Source organism: Hibiscus syriacus, unplaced genomic scaffold (assembly GCF_006381635.1).
Source record: "Hibiscus syriacus cultivar Baekdansim isolate YM2019G1 unplaced genomic scaffold, ASM638163v2 tig00110206_pilon, whole genome shotgun sequence".
Lineage (NCBI taxonomy): Eukaryota > Viridiplantae > Streptophyta > Magnoliopsida > Malvales > Malvaceae > Hibiscus > Hibiscus syriacus.
In genome coordinates, this window is record NW_024062627.1 from 1971771 (window position 1) to 1990933 (window position 19163).

At 32.1% G+C, this 19163-nt stretch overlaps 2 protein-coding genes and 1 pseudogene across 4 annotated transcripts; 2 read left to right on the forward strand and 1 right to left on the reverse strand.

Annotated features, from left to right (window-relative positions):
• Positions 1–3032: 3032 nt before the first annotated feature.
• On the reverse strand, positions 3033–7725 carry LOC120219517 (splicing factor, suppressor of white-apricot homolog). Of its 3 annotated transcripts, XM_039216331.1 has the most exons (5): positions 6533–6696; positions 6111–6271; positions 4845–5636; positions 3518–4651; positions 3033–3481 (listed from the first exon to the last, which is right to left on the reverse strand). In XM_039216331.1, the coding sequence occupies exons 1-5, from the start codon at positions 6534–6536 to the stop codon at positions 3167–3169; spliced, it is 2406 nt and encodes an 801-aa protein (XP_039072262.1). In that variant the 5' UTR covers positions 6537–6696; the 3' UTR covers positions 3033–3166. The 3 variants fall into 3 exon arrangements, with proteins under 3 accessions (XP_039072262.1, XP_039072264.1, XP_039072261.1); XM_039216333.1 differs by lacking the exon at positions 6533–6696 and adding an exon at positions 7342–7725 and having other exon boundaries at positions 3033–4651; XM_039216330.1 differs by having other exon boundaries at positions 3033–4651; positions 6533–6695.
• Positions 7726–11203: 3478 nt separating this feature from the next.
• Positions 11204–12526, forward strand: LOC120219518 (annotated as a pseudogene).
• A 6290-nt stretch (positions 12527–18816) lies between these two features.
• On the forward strand, positions 18817–19161 carry LOC120219521 (stigma-specific STIG1-like protein 2). The gene has a single exon (XM_039216335.1). The coding sequence runs from the start codon at positions 18817–18819 to the stop codon at positions 19159–19161; it is 345 nt and encodes a 114-aa protein (XP_039072266.1).
• Positions 19162–19163: the final 2 nt, after the last annotated feature.

Sequence of the window (19163 nt, forward strand, 5' to 3'; positions counted from 1 at the left end):
GTCTCACTGCCCCCAACCCGAAACTGAAACCTAAACACTCAAGAAATCCCCCCACCGGCGTAGATCTACGCTTAAAGCCTCGTCTTTTGCCTTTCTCGTCGGTGGCTTTTCGACTTCCAGCGTGATCTGGTTATTTACTAGTTTTGCTCTCCTTGCATGTGGGTTTTGAAATGTTTTTTTTGTTTCGTCTTTGGTTGGTTTCGTAGTTTTTCGTGGGTACTGTTGTTGTTGGCTTTCTGTGGGTTATGTGTGGTGGTTGATGTTTACCGTGTTCGGTATTGTGGATTCTCTGTCTCGGTTTACTGTTTCTGTTGATGATCTTTGTTCTCTGTTTGGGTATTGATGATGTCCTCCACACCGTGGGTACCCTCCCCTCTGCATGGCCTAACCGGGGGCTTTTTATAGCCCCGGTGTTGGCCGTTCAGGTTCCGAGATGAGCGGGATCGTGGTGGGTTGTTGCCGAGTACCTCGGGATGGTTCAGTCCCGGGGATCTCGGCCGGACTCTTCTGGCCGTTTGGCATGACTGGCCGTTTGGCATGACTGGCCGTGTTGGTTTCCCATACGGCGCAGTGCTGTGAGACATGTGGGAAACCCTAAGGGTCTTGGGCTGGTTCAGGCCCAACTACTTGACCTGTGCACTGGACTGGATTCTTGGACCTGTACAAACACCCAAAAACGATAAAATAAATAATAAAAACAAAACAAATAATAAATAAAAAAGAATAAAATACTATATGATAAAAAATGTTTTAAAACTTTATATAATATATATCTCAAAGATATTTTCAAAATCATATATTATATAAATTTAAAAACGTTTTAAAACTATATTATATGTTTCAAAAAAAAATTTCAACTATATATTATATAAATTTCAAAATGATTTTAAAACAATTTATTATATAAGTTTTCAAAATGGTTTAAAAAACTATATAATATATATGGTTTCAAAAATATCTTCAAAAACTATATAATATATATGTTTTCAAAAAAATGTTTTTAAAACTATAATATATATGTTTTCAAAAATGTTTTCAAAAACTATATATATATATATATAAGTTTTCAAAATGATTTTAAAAATTATATATTATATATATTTTCTAAAATGTCTTTTTTAAAACTATATATTATATAGTTTTAAAAACTATTAAAAACTATATATTATATACGTAGTTTCAAAATATGTATATATATATAAATATGTAGGTACATATAAAGGGGGAAAAAATGTGTCGACGAAAATTAGTGTCTACAAATGGCTTGCTGAAACTTGGATAAACGAGTGTTTTTACACTATGTTTGGATTCAATTTTGCATGGAACATGCATGTCTTACGTGGATACTTTATCTTTCTTTACGGGGGCTCGTTGTTCCAGTTGTACATGATGCCGAGAAAATGAATTTTGCTGAGATTGAGAAGACAATCAACAATCTCGCAAAGAAGGCAACTGATGGGACCATATCAATTGATGAAATGGCTGGAGGCTCATTTACAATATCCAATGGTGGTGTTTATGGAAGTCTATTGAGTACCCCCATTATCAACCCTCCTCAGGTTAGTGCTTACAAACTGAATATAAATGCATTTACACTAGCGACTCATCTGTTAATTTTCACTTTCAAAGCTTGAGCTCAATTTGAGATAAAAATCGAACTGTTTGAGCTCACTTAATCAAACTAGTTTATCTGGTAGAAAAGAGCTTGATTTTAAAGTCGATTATTTATATTCGAACTTGAGTTTGAATTAGCTTTTTCAATACTTTTAGAAATAAAAAGCTCGACTAAATTCCTTAACTGCTCAAATGAAATATCCTAATACTCGAATTGGAATTGCTCGATAGGTTGAATTGTTCAATCTTAAACTCATCTTGACAGTGAGTTGATTTCGAGCCCCTTTTTTTTTTGGTTTTCTAAAGTCAAACACAAGCGTTTCGTTTATACCCTTAATTGTGAATAGAATCTTAAATGCGTAAACAAATGGTTTTTGGCAGTCGGCGATCTTGGGTATGCACTCGATAGTGTCCCGACCAATGGCTGTTGGAGGTAATGTAGTCCCGAGACCGATGATGTACATTGCACTAACTTATGACCATAGGCTGATTGATGGAAGAGAGGCCGCCTTCTTCTTTCGTCGTATCAATGATGTTGTCGAAGACCCTCGCAGGCTGCTACTTGATGTATGAACTGCGAAGTCCTAATTGGTAAGATTCCATGGTTTCTATAGCACATTTAGCTCTTGATTTTATACACATCGTATTTAAAAAAGAAGAATAAATGCCTCAAGTTTTCGTAGGGCTTCATTTTTTTATTCACCTTTGATAATGAGTTTGGAAATTGCGGATGGCCATTGTTGAACCATAAAATATCTCAGTATTTTAATTACACATTTCCAGTTTTTGTTGTGAAACATGTTTTTCCAAGTTTTTAAATTTTTGTTTGAGACAAATGTATGATCAGGAGTTGGATGTTAATTCGCAAAAAGGGTTGATGCAGTCAATTGACAATGAATATAAACGTACATATATCTTATATACGTAGTTGATGAATCAAGAATTTTTAAGGATAATCTTACAACCATCACTCTTAGTGGGTAATCTGTAAATTTTTATGTAAATCTCAATTGGATCTTAGGTATGTCCCGGTGTTTGACTAGGAGAGTCACTCCTGACCTAAACTTTTAGCAACAAAAAAAATTAATTCTCACAAAAGTTATTCCTACTTTTTAATTATACTAATTTAATCTTTTAAACTTATTGAATTAAATCAATCGCATCCTTTGATTAATGGAATTTATCCTTATGATATTTATTATTAATTATTATGATATAGACGTGACAATATTATATTATTATGTTAACTTATAATTTTCATATTTATACAAATAATTATCAATCATACGTTAAACTCTTGAACGCATTTCTTTCTCTTCCTAATTGAAATTATATTTTAGATGTGGAGAACGAAAATAAAATCATTTTGAGAGAATGAACTTTAATCATTCAATAAATTTAGTAACCAAGAAATAAAATTGGGAAATGACAAATTTGGTCATATGAATGAAGCTGAAGCCACAAGTAATAAGATTACATGAGAAAGCATCTATTAGATTGTTTTGGTAACGACAAACCGGGTGAAAACTGAAAAAGAAAAAGTCAGCGCTTGCTATAAGGTCGCCATTAACATAGCTCGGATTTTGGCTCTTAAATCATTAGAAATCGTGGTGGTAGCAGATGGCATGGATGAAGCCCTTCCCTCCGCCTCATCCGGGATCGGGTTCGATATATCCGCAGAAGCTTCCCTACTAGCAACATTACCCTCGCTCAACTTAGATTGATCTGATTTTGCATAAATCTCTCCTTCCTCCAATGCTGCTTCTCTTCCTGCGTGAGATCTCCTCCTTTGATGATGGTACTCATCATCGGAGGACCTATGGTGCTTATATCGGTGTCTAGAGCATCGATACTCATCCCCAGAGGAGTTTTCATGCTTGTGCCAGTGCTCACCCTCGAACGAACCACTATGCCTATTTCCGCATCCTGGCCTACTGTGTTCAGTGTCTAAAGTGGTATATCTCTTCCGTTTGTGTCGAGAATGATGATGGTCGCTATCAGAGTTGTCAGACTTTTGACTTCGCTCATCATCGATGCTACTATCATGCTTATGCCGATGTCGAGAATCTCTATGCTTTGAAGAGGAATGCCTTTCCCTATGCTTCCGCCTATCCCTACTATGGTGATGCGATCTCCGCTTTTTACTGGAGTGCCCGTCCCTTACTTTCTCTTCTTTTTCTTCTTGTTCCACCTCCTCCTCCTGACCGCTATCTGTTTCATGTCTTTTTGATCTAGAACGGTACTTCCGCTTTGATTGCCGTTCATTATGATCAATACCAGAATTCATCTCTTCATGCTTTTCATTTTTATCGCAAGTATTAACATCCGATGCAACTTGGCTGCCTTCCCTTTCTTTTCCGAGTCCACTCTCAACACCAGAACCGCAAACCCCCAAGTCAGGTGGTTCAGCAGATAAACCACTCAATGCTTCAGTTTTATGCGGTGCAGAACCACTTTTGATCATGGCTGCAAACATCTTTGCCCGTTTTAATCGCTCGGCTTTCAACTTCTCTTCTTTTGTCAAACATGCCTCGGAGGAATCAGCCTCACTTGCAGCTACAATAGCTGCTGTCTTTGCAATTGCATTGGCAACAGGACCGGAAACACTTGCCTCACCTTTATGCCCTGCCTTCTGCTCAGAACTTTGAGGCTGAGACGAACGGGAACTACCAAAATTTGGGGCATGCCCGGCCTCACTGGTCGGAACCTGGCTGCTACCATTTATCGATGTCTTTGAGAGAACCTCTAGGTTAGGTTTCTTAATGCCTCTTGTGGCAACCTGAAGAATAGCAGCTGCGGCAGCTGCATCCACACTAACTCCAATTTGTGGCTGGGCAGCTTTGGAAGGGGGATCTTGTCCATCCTTCTTTGATTTGTTGATTACCATTTTAAACTTCTCTTTCCTATCTGAATTATACGGTATGCCAGATCCAACAGATGCACTATCACTTTCTCGGGACGAAGCAGCTTTCTTCTCTACACCACAGCCAGATGAATCATGCTTCATGGAAACAAAAGCTTTACCAGGTAATTTTGACTGCAAAAAAAAATTGAAAGTGAAGTATTGTAACTTAGAATTGAAGATAGAACCAAAGAGGCGAAGAATATGCTATCATGATGTAATCAGAGCACAATCACAATCAAATGTTAATGAATATGCAATACCAAAACAATTATAAGAACAGAAAAAGTTCAACCTATTTTATCCCATTGAAAAGTGAGAAACATACCTTTTTGGCATTTTGAAGAGCTTCTAAATAATAAGGGTGATACAGATTGGATGGCAACAGAAAAGGAAACCTCCCATGCTTAACATCTTGTTCAACCAGAACTGCTTCAAACTGTCTACCATTCCTCAGTATGAATTCGACAATCTTATCAACCACTCTCTTTAAATCTGATGGGGGCTCCACGACAGGTAATTCAACCTTCGATGTGGGTGGCAAAGAAGAAGCTCGTGATTTCTCAGCTGCAGAGGCATCACTTTCTTTCTTCAACCCAGTCGTCGTTCCAGCCTTAACTGTTGTTATCAATTGATTTCCTTTTATCACAGAAGCCTTTTCCTTTAAAGGAGCTGAATGCTTAGTCACCGTATCATATTTTCTATTAACACTTAAAGAAGATTCTTTCTGCTCTGGTCCATCAGTTGATGCTTTATCAATAGCAACCCCAGTTCTCACAGATTCCGTTCTCTTAACTTCAGTAGCATTTTCCGTTTCAACATCCTCATCTTCTCCGGAACCATATACAGTACCAAGCAAAGATAAAGCACCGCCTCTAACACTTGCCTGATCATGTGCACCATCAGCTTTGCCCTCCTCATCGACAGAATTGCTGCTCAGAAGTTCTTGGTGATCAACAAGAAACCTAAAGTATGGGTGAAGAGGATGGTCCGGCATCAAGAAGCCAAATGTTGGGTTGTCGCCCTGTTTGACCCTCAAAACAATCTCCGATTGTCCACCATGTTTGCTTACAAATAACGCCGTCCTTGCTATAATCTGATGTAATTTCTCCGTAGGAGGCTAAAGAAAAGATAGAAAATAACAAAAACAAAAATTTTCAAGTCAATAGTGAGAAACTTAACAATTGTGAAATCCAAGAGTGATTGAAAACTTACAATTAATCCCAAAGAATTAAAACTGAAAAAAAGAAAACTACAGAATCTCACATATATTCAGATAAGCACAAAGATCAAGAAATAAAGAACTCCTAGGAAGATATGTATCATCCCATTTGCTCAAGTGAATAAGGTTCCTGTAAGGTAACAAATTTCTATCATTCTAATCCCACCTGCAGGCACCCTTGTCATGACATCAAAAGGAAAAAAGAACTGCATCTGCGCTCCAAGCATCTGAAACTTAGACATCGTAAGCCTTAGAATAACACACGCACCTTACTCAACTATCAGACCGCCACATTGGATAAGTATCGACAAACAATTATATCTATATTATACAAAAAGTAAAAGATATAGTTTAAGATGAGCATGTACTTACTAGGTTTTGAAGTAAGGTTTTGGGCACAAGAAAGGGTGGCTGAAAACTAGACTCCACATCAGAATCCTTTAGCCCATTGGATTCACCAGTGTTTCCATATGAAAAGGAAACAGCATTATATTGATCACCAGAAGCAGGAGGTCCCTCATCATTATCTCCATATGGAAGCAAAATAAACCAGAATCAGAATCATATTTAAACAAAGATATTATACAATCATCATGTTAGAAACACATGGCAAACAGCACCAACAACAAGCATAAAAAAGAAACTGGCCAGGATACGCTAGAGTAAGGTAAGAATATTCTTACTTGTCTCCCCGAAACACGTAACTGTTGCAAACTAGATTCCTTCCTGCAACCTTGGAAAAGCAGTACAAGTACAGCACATATAATGTTCATGCAAACTAGAAAGTGAATCACCCATTGCTCAGCACAATACCACTATCCAAAATCAACTAATTTTTTTTATTGTTTCAACAATCCAGAATGAAAAGGCAAGGCAAGCACCAAAGACTGGTAATTCATGCCACAGGTTAACTTTCCTTAAACATCTTTCGAAACTCAAAACCCTAATAGCCAATACAGCTTTCTATATAAACAAAACGAAATATTATCTACTCTAAGTCTCTAACAGTAACAGGAATCATATGGTTTATTTAAGATGTCATGATTTTGTTAGAACAAACACAAGTTCAAACATAAGAATTGAATTCATCTGCTTCTTCATAGATATTTTCCCACAAACAATGTTGAAGCACAAAACCCTCAACAGTGACATGAACCAAGGAATTAAACAATCAAAGATTCTACTTAGCTCATATATTATACAAAAAAACGTAATAGAACGCTCTATTTTCCTTCCCACTAACACCTATCAGTAACAAAAGCTAAATAAAACACAATCTAACAGAAGCTAAGGAACTGTTTGGTCGCCACTCTTATTAAGAAAATGGATAAAAACAGCAAATCTCGAATATAAAGTTCTTTATTAAAGTAAAATGATTTTTTTTTGTTATTAGAAAGGTTAAATTTTTAATTTTTTATCCAAATGAAGCCTAAAGATTGAAATGATACTAATATTAATTTCTTAATTCACTAAAAATCTCATAAAAAATATCACAAGATAGCTCATTTTAATAATTACGGAAGGAATAAAATATTTGCATAAATCTAACCTTTGTTTAAACTTTTTTAAAAAAAAAGGAAAACAACTGTTTATCGTTTCTCACCTTGATGATCGGACAGCGAGGTAGAGGGAGGCAAATCGAGGTAACGCTCACGGTCAAGATCGGACTCCATCGTATCACCGGCGGTTTCGGATGGAGAGGAAAGATGGCGCCTCCTCTTACGACGGGAGGGAAGAGGTCCGGACAGAAGGTGGCGAACATCGTATCGGTCGATGGAGAGAGAGTTCCAGTCGACGAGAGCCTCCAGAGAGTTGACGAACGACGCCATGGCGTCATCGTCAAAGAGAAGCGCGTGGCGGCCCACCACCTCTAGATCCATCGGGGTTACGATAGGATTTGTTTAGAAATTTTGGATTTACTAAAAAGCGAAACGAGAGAGTTTTTTTTTCTTTTCCTTTTTTTTCCTGAACGAGAGGTTTTGCTTTTCAAGGCTAAGGAGAACCGTGTTAATTTACCTCTAAAAAGAACAATTGTTAGTAGGAGCTACGGGTGTAAACGAGTCGAGTTCGAGTATTGTTGAGTTTGACTCGACTTGAAAATTTTGAAATAGAGCTCGACTCGACTCGAAAATTCGCGAACTTAAAATTTTCAAGCTCGACTCGAACTCGAAATTCTGAACTGAAGCTCGTGAGCAGCTCGAAAAGGCTAAAAATTAAAAAAAAAATTCTTAAACTTAACTCGATTGAAGCCTCAAACTCAAACTCGAACATGAACCTTAAATACATGAAATCTTAATGTATTTTTAAAAAAAAATCAATACATAAATATTATTATTATTATTAATTTATTTTTTTTAAATAAAATCTTAATATATTATATTTTCGAGCTGCTCACGAGCTTTTCGAGTCGAATATCGAGTAGCTCGTTTCAGCTCGTTAAGAACTCGAGTCGAGCTCGAGTAGAGTCCATTCGATCCGAGTATTTATCGAGCCTTGATCAAGTCGATCTCGAATAGCTCGCGATCTGTCTCGTCTCATTTACAACCCTAGTAGGAGCCCTTGTAATAATTATTAGGTCAAACCACATGTTTAATAACCTGACTATCATTGTGGTTTCATTTTGATCATTTAATTACTTTTTAAAATCGTACTTAATATTAAATTTTAGTTTTGTTTTAGTCATCCGTTGTTAAAATTAAATATAACTGTTGATGTGGTAATTTTTTATTTTTATTTTTTTGAGTGATGATGTGGTATTATCTTATAGTACATATCAACATCACCGTAAATTTTTTAACAATGAGTGATCAAAGTGTAAATTTAGGTATGGTTTATAAAAATATAAATAAATAGGTGACCAAAATGAAACTTAAGTAATATTTGGATGATTAAATACATAATTTACCCTAAATATTATATATATTTTATAGGTGTTTTAGACACTAAAATTTGGAAATAAGACGAAAAAATAATTTAAAAAATATAAGTGTGAGAATTATTTTTGAATCTAGTTCATTTATAACAGTGTACGTGAAATTTATTATGAGAGTGATGAGTTTCATAAAATATATTTAAAAAATAGAGCTCTTCAATGAATCGAAAGAAAATTATATAAAACTTGTCATGAGGATATGACAAGTTCTAATTGTTTATTATATTTTATAAAACTCGTCATTTTCTCGTAACAAGTTCCTTCTAAACCGTAACAAATGTCCTAAATCATAAAATAATTCCCAAATACTAGTGTTCTTTAAAAAATTCTGCGTGGATTAATTAGCCAACAAGGTCTATTTCGGATGATAAATTTTAAATATTTTTAAAATATTAATGTTTTGAAGTGATGCGTTCATGCACTTTATATATTTTTAAAATTTAATCTTCTTACATTTGTTTATGAGCATTTAATAATAATTAAACTTGAATTTTTAAATTTAGAAAATAGAGAAATTAAATTTTTAAAATAAAATACAAGTATGAAATTTCAAATATATTAAGAGTATAGGGGGTTGAAGCATATTTTTAACCTAAATGAAAGGTTACGAGTAATTTTGAAAAACGAATTTGAATAATAAATTTGACAAGCATATTTCTCTTTTTTTTAAATGTGGTAACTTTTGAAAATTTTCATCAGTTTTATTTAAATAAGTATTTTTAATAGAAAAATCGATAAGAAAAATATAATTTATCCTCGTGATTTCTTCTCCAAACATAGTTTTAATTTGCTTAAATAACCTAACTTTTAAATAAAATTAAAATATTTTTTACAATAATATTATATTTTTTTCATCCCATAAAATTATAAATAATTAATATATTGAATATTAAAAAAATAAAATATTTTTAAATTTTCAAATTTATTAATATTTTAATAAATCAAACTCTTTGTATATTATTACAATGTTTATAATTTTGAGTAAAGTGCAAACAAATAAAAATCGAGAAGAATCATTATAAAAAAATTCATTAGTTCAAAGGTATTCTTATTCAAAGTGGTTGGAATTGTATAATACCTAAGAATTTGAAAATAATGACATTCACACTATTTTAACTAAAAAATGTTACCATTTACAAAAGAGTATTCCCTTATAATAATCTTTTATGTGAACTAAATATGATAATGCAATTTCGGAAAAGATTATTCCCTTTAGTAATGATTTTTTCCGCAAATCAAATGCCCCGAAAATATATTCAAAACACAGCAGCACCAAGAATTCTTAAACATTATGCATAATTATTTCTTAAACATTATTTAATTACATTAATAATATGTTAAATATAAAATTTAGATCGAGTCTATTTGAATTTTTTTTATAGACTCTCATATCAATATTTAATATTAGACATAACATCAAAAATGTCTTTAATATTTGATCGAATAATATCTTAGATTTTTATATAAATGAAATTATTAGTCAATTAACGGTTAACGACTTGAGATAATATAACAAAATAACGTTAGATGAAACGCTGACATGGTATAATACTATAATGTCCAACTATCCAACCAAACTACGATTTTGTGTTATTATCGACACAAATTATACTTATTATAATTTTTTTATATAATAATAAAAAAGAAATTTCTTAATTTTAATGAACAATGTTTTATTGGTTGTTGCAAAGCTGCAACACTTTGTCAGCAGAACGAAGTAGCAAAGTCATGCATGAAACTCCTGTCAATTACTTCAGCATACTGTAGCTACATACAACTGAACCTTCGTCAACGGGGATGGAGAGAGGCCGCGAGTACTCGTTCCTTTTAAATTTTTTAAATTATTATATATTTTAAATAACTTTTTTGTATTATCTCTATTAATAATATATATTTATACTTATAATTTTAAAAATTCGTGGCACTCTAAAATTTTAAAAATTCATTCCTAATATCAAATTTTATGTTCCTTCATATTTGTCAAAATATATTCGACACAACATCACACTAATTAACACTATGAAGCACACTAATTAACACAATGAAGAAGACAAGATGAATTAATTCAGGTTACCAGTCGCATCAAAACATTCTAATCGACAAAGCAACAGTAGGTGAGAGAAGCATATGATTAAATCATCAAAGCCGTTCAAAAATGACCAAATCAACTAATCAGTTATTAATCAACAATAGAAAGCCAAACCAATCACTAATCAGATTGAAGGTAAATGACACTAGTTAAAAAAACAGCGTATAGACCTACAAAATAACTGAAGTAGAGTTAAAAAAATAAAAAAAAATAACTGAAATAATAACACATGTTATCGTCGTAATGGCGAGAAATATAATATAATTAAAAATATAACAGTAATTTAAATCATTGCATCCAATATATTAAGTGCACCGACACCAATTATTTACTTGGTTGAAGCTTTCAAACAATCAATTAAACAAACAATCCTACCGATGATGATGATAAGGACGATAATGGAAGGGCACTTGAAGGGTCTGGTAATAATGGATTCACCAACAGGTTTACAGCTAAGCTGAATCTTTTGTTTCCTGTTTGTTCATTGGTTTTGAATCACGTTCAATTTCTTTACAAAATCCTCAACCAGACCCTGTGTTTCTCTTACAGGATCCAACAATGTCTCCTTTTCCATTCGATTTGATCCCCGACATACTTTGTCGGCTTCCAGTGAAGACGCTTCTCCGCTTCAAATGTGTGGCCAAGTCATGGCGTTCCCTCATAGATGACCCGCATTTCGCCAAACTCCATCTCGACCACTCTTTGAGAACCAGCACCAACGTCAAGCTCTTCCTTGATAATTGTATCGAATGATGACACGGCTTATGCAGTGGATTTCGACTCTCTCGACAACTTGGTTCGATTCCCTCGCCCTTTCATGGCCGAAATCACCAAATACCGTTCGAGAATAATCCGTTCTTGCAATGGTTTACTTTACCATCGTGAACAAGGCATTGCTTTGTGGAATCCATCGACCAGAAAATGCCGTTATCTGCTGCCGTTGGACGACGATATAGCCAGGGATCATAATGCCTTACCTGGTTATGAATATGTTAAGAATCCTGTGCTTGGATTTGGGTACGATGAAATAAGTAACGACTACAAGGTGGTGAAAATGCTGAGATCCAGGACACAAAATTCCTTCAAAGTTATGGTCCAGTCTTAAAACTGATTCCTGCAAGAGAATCGACGATTGCCCTTACGATTTTCCGACGAACTACAATGACGGCGCCTACGTACAATGCCCTTCATTGGGTAGGCGATGAAATAGGGGAATTCCACGGAGGACAAGTGATCTTCGCCCTTGATCTCGCCAATGAGAAATACTATGATGTTCCTGAAGGTGACACAAGCTTCAAAATTAAAGAATGTGGCGGCGAGTGTCCGTATTTTGGGTACATGAATGCTGGGGTACTGGGGGGATGTTTATTTGTTTCTAGAGACTACTCGAATTGTCCGGTGGAGGATCATATAAATGTATGGGTGATGAAAGAGTATGGAGTGAAAGAGTCATGGACCGAACTACTTTATCTGTCTCGACTCTCGAGATCAATGGCTCACCAACATATTTCATACTAGAGCCGTGGGGTTTTCGAAGAATGTAGATAAAGTATTGCTTGATGATGGCGGAGGTAGTCAGCCTGCATGGTTCAATCTGGAGGATGAAACAGGGGAAACTCTGAGAATTGCAGGTGCACCCCAACTTGTTTCCACTGTGATTTATGTCGAAAGCCTTGTCCCTGTTTAATAATTATCAACTTTTGGCTCGATTGGAAATAAAGATTGAAGTATTGGTTAGGTCTTCTTGTAATGTTTTTTATCTTTGTCTCTGTTAGGTTTTTTGGCTTTGATTATTGATAGGAGGAAAAGAAAACGTTTGATTTACTAGTTTGTTATAAATAAAAAAATCCATGAAATTGCAGTCCACAAACAAGTTCTTCGGATCTTCATGTTCGGAGCCGCACTACGGACAACTGCATTGAGCTAGAATCATCATAATCTCCCGACTCCTAATAAAGACTTTACAATTAATGATGATAATTTCTTAACTGAGAATTTCATACATGATCCTGTACCCAAATGATTCTATCTTCTATATCACAGCATAATATTGTTTCCTTGGTGATCTCGGTCAACTAATCAAATATCGATTGTTTTCTATCAAACAGATATCTACAGAAAATATTATCCCAATTGATATTATAACGCTTCGAAATTTCAAGTCAACGTATGAAAAGGTATATGGACATGAATTGATATTTTGAACCATTGGACCGCCGAATGTGTGCCTAATTGAATTCGATTGGGCCTGATTTGCCATAAAAGAGAATTTTTGAATTGGGAATAAAGGAAGAGGGACCAAATGAATAATTTACCGATTTATGAAAACCAATTAAATAGCAAGCTCCTATCAATTGCTTCAACGTATTGTAGTTGCACATCATATTATAATATGATGATATGTTTGAACTACGAATCTTTGAATTCTGTTTTAGTTTTGATCATATATTGATCGATTTCTATTCAAAATCAGGGTGAAGGTTTATCATTTTTAGGGTTTGAAGGTTTTTTTATTTGAGGGGTTTGGGGTGTTCTTCCAAAGATTCGAATGATAAGAATGTAAGATTACCAGTGGGAATAAAAGATTACCAGGGAATAAGATTACTGAGAATGTTGTATTTTGTGTTTGGTTGGTTTAGCATGAATGTAAGATTATCGTGTTTGGTTAAAGGAATAAAAGATTATTGAAATGTATATTTGACCAAATTGTCCTTATTATATATTTGTATAATATTACAAATTGTAAAATATTTATATATTTTCTTTAAAAAATTAAATTCATAATATTTATATATATTTTTTACAAAATTAAAAATATAAAAAAGTTTAATGAAAGGGTAAAAAAAATTAATCCCTGAACTTCATATAAAATTTTAAGGGTAAAGTATAGTAATGGTCACTGAACATTTCTAAAGCTTGCATTTAGGTACCTCAACTTTTAAAACTTACAATACAGTCCCCCAACATTTATTCTGTTTGTAATATGGTCCCCCAACTTAAACCACCGTTAGAAATTAGGGTAAATTATATAAAAGGTTATTGAACTTTTCAGACACTTGAATTTAGGTCCCCCAACTTTTAAAACTTGCAAAACAGTCCTCAATTTCATTCTAAACCTCAATTTCCAAAGTAATTCAATTTCATTCTAAACCCTAAATTCCAAAATAATTCAATTAAATTCAATTATGTCAGATTTATTATTATTTAATTTTATCTTATTTCACGTGATACGTATTTTTTATATAAATATAATAGTATAATTATTATCTGTTGAAGAAATTTTTTAATTAAAAAAGTAGTTAGGATATAGAAGAGGTTGAAAATAATTCGAATTTTAAATTTATAAAATGTTATTTTGACGTATAAATAAAAGTGTAAACTACTAGGTTGACAACTTAACTATCTAGCCCTTTTTACTTTTGTCATCGATCTTTTAAATTTATCAATCATACAACATAATTATTTAACTGTTTCAACTAAGCCACTAGTCGTTACCAATTGATACAAATGATGAAGTGGCAGTTAAAAGGAATTGACATTATTATACATTCAGTCTTTATTATTTATATAATCAATTTGGTCCTAAATTAAATAGAATTTAATAAATTAATCATTTAATTAGGATCTGACATGTGTTAGCACATGATCATGACACGTGTCATTGGTGACACATGTCACCACCTAATTATTTATATATGCTATCAATTTGGTCCTAAATTAAATAAAATTTAATAAATTAATCATTTAACCAGGATCTGACATGTGTTAACACATGATCATGATATATGTTATTAGTGACACATGTCACCACCTAATTAGAAGAAAATTAAGTTACAAAGAAGTAAAATTTGGGTCTTGGGCAAACTAAAACCTGAGTCACGTAAATGAAAGATACAGGGTGGAGCCACTAAGCTAACATCATCGTTTGTGTTAAGAGATATACAATAATACATATACTAATAGTATGACCAATGCCAGAAAAAAAAGAATATAATGGAAAATGGAAATAATGAGATTTGAACTTCGGCAAAAAATTTGAAAGGAATAAATAATGGGAAAAATATTATATTTTTTTACAATAAAAAATATTATACTTGATAAATTGTTTGATAGATTTAATATATTTTTTAAATATTAGTTGATACAATATTTTAAAAGAATAAATTTAAGATTTATATATTTTTAAACTAAATTTAATAATTATATTTTTCATATTTATAATTCATGATTATATATATAATCTTAAGTTGAGTATTTCTAATATAATTAATAATTTTAATTTCTTATTAAAAATAAAATATTCAAAAAATATAAATGATTCATACATTAATATATGAATATATTTTTTATTTATACATCTAAATATAAATATACATTTATATAAATATATTTTTATTCGTATATTGAAATATTTTGATTAAAATATAAACATATTTTAAATACTAGTTTATACAAGAAAAATAAAATATATCAAAAATATAAATGATTCATACATTTAAATATAAATTGAATCATTTATATTTTTTATACATCTATATTTAATAAGAAAATAAAATTATTGGGGGACTGTTTTGCAAGTTTTAAAAGTTGGGGACCTAAATTCAAGTGCCTGAAAAGTTCAATGACCGTTTATATAATTTACCTTAATTTTCTAACAGTGATTTAAGTTGGGGACCATATTGCAAACAGAATAAATGTTGGGGACTGTATTGCAAGTTTTAAAAGTTGGGGGACCTAAATGCAAGCTTCAGAAATGTTCAGTGACCATTAATATACTTTACCCAAATTTTAATTATAGATTTTTTTTTGTAAATCTAAAATAATTTAATGATAAATTTATAATTTAACCTTTGTAGAATTTTTATTATTCAATGACAGAAGAATGATATTTTTGAAAAAAAAATATATAAAAAATTAAGGACATTTTAGTCCAAAACGTCGATAATGTTACAATACCTATGGGAAGGGAGGTAATGACATTCCCGGTAATATACTCAAAAAAATCTACTATTGGTAATAAAACATTATCGAGAATGAGATTATCGGCCAACCAAACATGGGAATGTGGGATTCCCATCCCATGAGAATCTCACAATCCTTGAACTAAACACCCTCTAAAAGATTAACAATATACCTCAAAATTAGTATTATCCTTAACCACCAATAGAGATCGAAGCATTATATGGTCAAAGCTTTTGATGAATTTTTGTCAGTCCTAAATCAATTTTATGAAAAACTAAATTGATAAAAAAAAAAAGAGAAATAACAATATTTTTAGTATTAAATATGTCATGAACGATGACGAATAATGACCGAGAGGTCTAGTAATTTTTGAAAAAGAAAAAGAAAATAACATTATCGTCTCATTAATTCTTTAACGATATAATCACTAAAAATCAATTCAGAAAATTTAATGCCTTCGTTGAACTTTTTTATAATGAATGATTAAAACAAAACAACATTAAAAGATTAATAATTAATAATATGATTTAATCATATTTTTTATCCAACATATTTCATAACTAAAACTTAAATAAAATTAACTATGATTTTTAATAATATTTAGATTCAAATATTATTTATTTATTAGTTTAAATAAAAAATAAATACTTTAGTTATTTATTTTGATAAAAAGATATTTTAAGTACCTGATTTGAGTAAAATAATAAGTTTAAATATTTATTTTGACTGAAAAAATACTTTAAATATTTAATTAAAAAATAATGTAGTTTAGGTTATTTATAATATAAGTATTATTTATTTTTGGAACCACGTGTTTGCTTGCCCTAACGGCATGGCCACATTTCCTCAGCCTTATTTGGTCTCCTTTATTGTGCCACAAATGGTCCAAATTGCCCCCTTTTACTTTGTACTATACCATGTGAGAATAGCTCTACCATATGCGTCAACCTTCATTTTTCAGCAAAACCAAGTTATTTAATTATCATATATTTTATTAAACCATTCCGAAAATTCAAAATAAAAAAACCAACTGTTAGTGTATAAATAATTATCAATAAAGGGTTCGATCAATACATTAAAAATAAGTTTTTTTAAGATTTTTTTCATATAACGGGTTTCTAAGCGTCGCTAAAAGTCTTTGCGGTGAAAAACAAATACTGCAAAGAGTACCGCAAAAGATAGCGGCGTTTATTGGTCATAAACGTCGTTAAAGGTAATGTTTTTAGCGGTGGTTTGCACAAATGCACTAAAGATAATGATATATAGCGGTGTTTTTCACAAACGCCGCTAAAGATAATTGATGTCTTAACAAGTTAAATAGATTATATAATTACTGTTTTTTTACCGAATTCCTTTTATTGAGTTTAAAATATCACAAATCACTTTCCTTTAAATATCACTCGTGAACAATAATAATTTTTGTTACGAAAAGTTTACTAAGCGTCGGTGCTCCCTTAAAAATACTAATAATTAAATCGAGATCCCTAAAAAGTAAAGAGAAAAAGAGTTGAAAGCACTCAAAAATATAATAAATCCCAAGGCAAATAGGCTACTAGTGCTAATTAAACAAAGCCTGTAATTTTTATGAACCAAACTTGGGATCCATGAACGATATAAGTAATCTGAGTTGCTTAAGAACTAATACAACCCTACATTTTCTATTTTATTTTCCCTCAATATCATAAATTGGTTACTCAATTAAGCTCTACAATTCCACCACATGTTTACCTATTTCCCGTTTCTTAGGTCAACTCCTCATTTAATTTATTTAACACCAAAAATTTCTTAATTTCGAAATACGAGAAATAATAAGATTTGAATTCATATTTATCAATCAATAAATCATAAAAATATTACTGATTAAAAGTTATAATAATTATTAATAACCCATTAGTTTAATCTCATGCGATATTATATCTTTTAAGTAAAATTATATGTTTGAATCTTAATATTATAAAAGAAGTAATTTAGGTTAGATAGGTCACCACACAATGAGACTTTACGGTACCTATTCTGAATTAGTCTATAAGATGTTACAGCTAAACTCTCATAGAGGCTCTTCTTTTACCTAAACCGCAAACAGAACGTGAATCCGAGACATGTTAACAAGTCACTAACCAGGTTTCTGATAAGTTAGTTTCCACGCCACCTTTGGAAGTTCCTTCTCTCTTGCAGCTGGATTACATTGGTCGTATTATAGAAGCTGTTGTTTAGCCCTCGTTCTCTTTATTCATCAAAAAAAAATATTTATTAATAATGTATTTTAATATAATTCATTAAGTATTAAATTTATTATACACTATCACAGCATGAATTACAAATTATTTATTAAACGAATTTGTATTTAATATGTTATCAATCCATAAGTCTATATACAATAGTGAACTTTTAAAAACCTTTTTTAATAGAACTTTTTAGAAACTTTTTTCTAATAGAAAAAACTTAAATTTAGTAATAAGGATCATACCATAGCTCATCATTAGTTTATTAAATATAAATTTTTTATTAAAACTTGTTTTACTAAAATTATATAAATTACTAAGGTATATATATTTAAAAAATTATAATTAATGTTATCTGAACCTGTCAAGTGGTCTTAGTGATTAAATGAAGTATTATTCTTCCTAAAAACTTTGGGTTTGAGTAACTATGTCTACAGAGTGTATGTTTCTATAGTTTAAAAAAATTATAAACATGTATTATTTTATAATCATTTCAGATTATTTAAAAAAATTAATGGTGTTTAATTTATTAATTAATTAATTTGATCGTATATTATAGAATCTCATCATGAAAATGATCCTCTTAACTCATTTCTTCATATACACAATCATAATTTAAACATTTTATCTTTCTTAAAGGATTTAATATCTCATTCCATTAGATTGAATAATAATATATTAATATCAATTAAACTCCTTTGATTTTCTTATATAAACCCAACGTCCAATTCCCCACTTTTCCTTCACCAAGAACTCTCCATATATAGCCAGCAAAGCTCCCTAAAATCCAAGCCTTCAACTTCTCCATTTCCTTAACCTAAAAAGAAGAGCCTTCAAGAATCAAAGAAGACTCAAGAACCACACAGAAAGGAAATGGAGTTTTCAAAAATAATCGTCGTCACCCTAACTCTAACCTTTGCCATCACAATGGCGGTGGCAGATCAATCGCCATTGCCGTCCACAAGAGTGAACCGTTTCCTTCAAGCTGCGAACCCTATAGCGGGGCAGCATTGCCGGAAAGATGGAGAGGTTTGCACCGTCCAAGGCAGCGCCGCCACCTCGACTTGCTGCAGCAACAAGTGCGTGGACTTGGCAACGGACGACAACAATTGCGGCTTGTGTAACACGAAGTGCACGTACAGGGAGGTTTGTTGTCGAGGAGAGTGCGTCGACATCGCCTACGATAAACGGAATTGTGGCGCTTGCAATCACCGGTGACA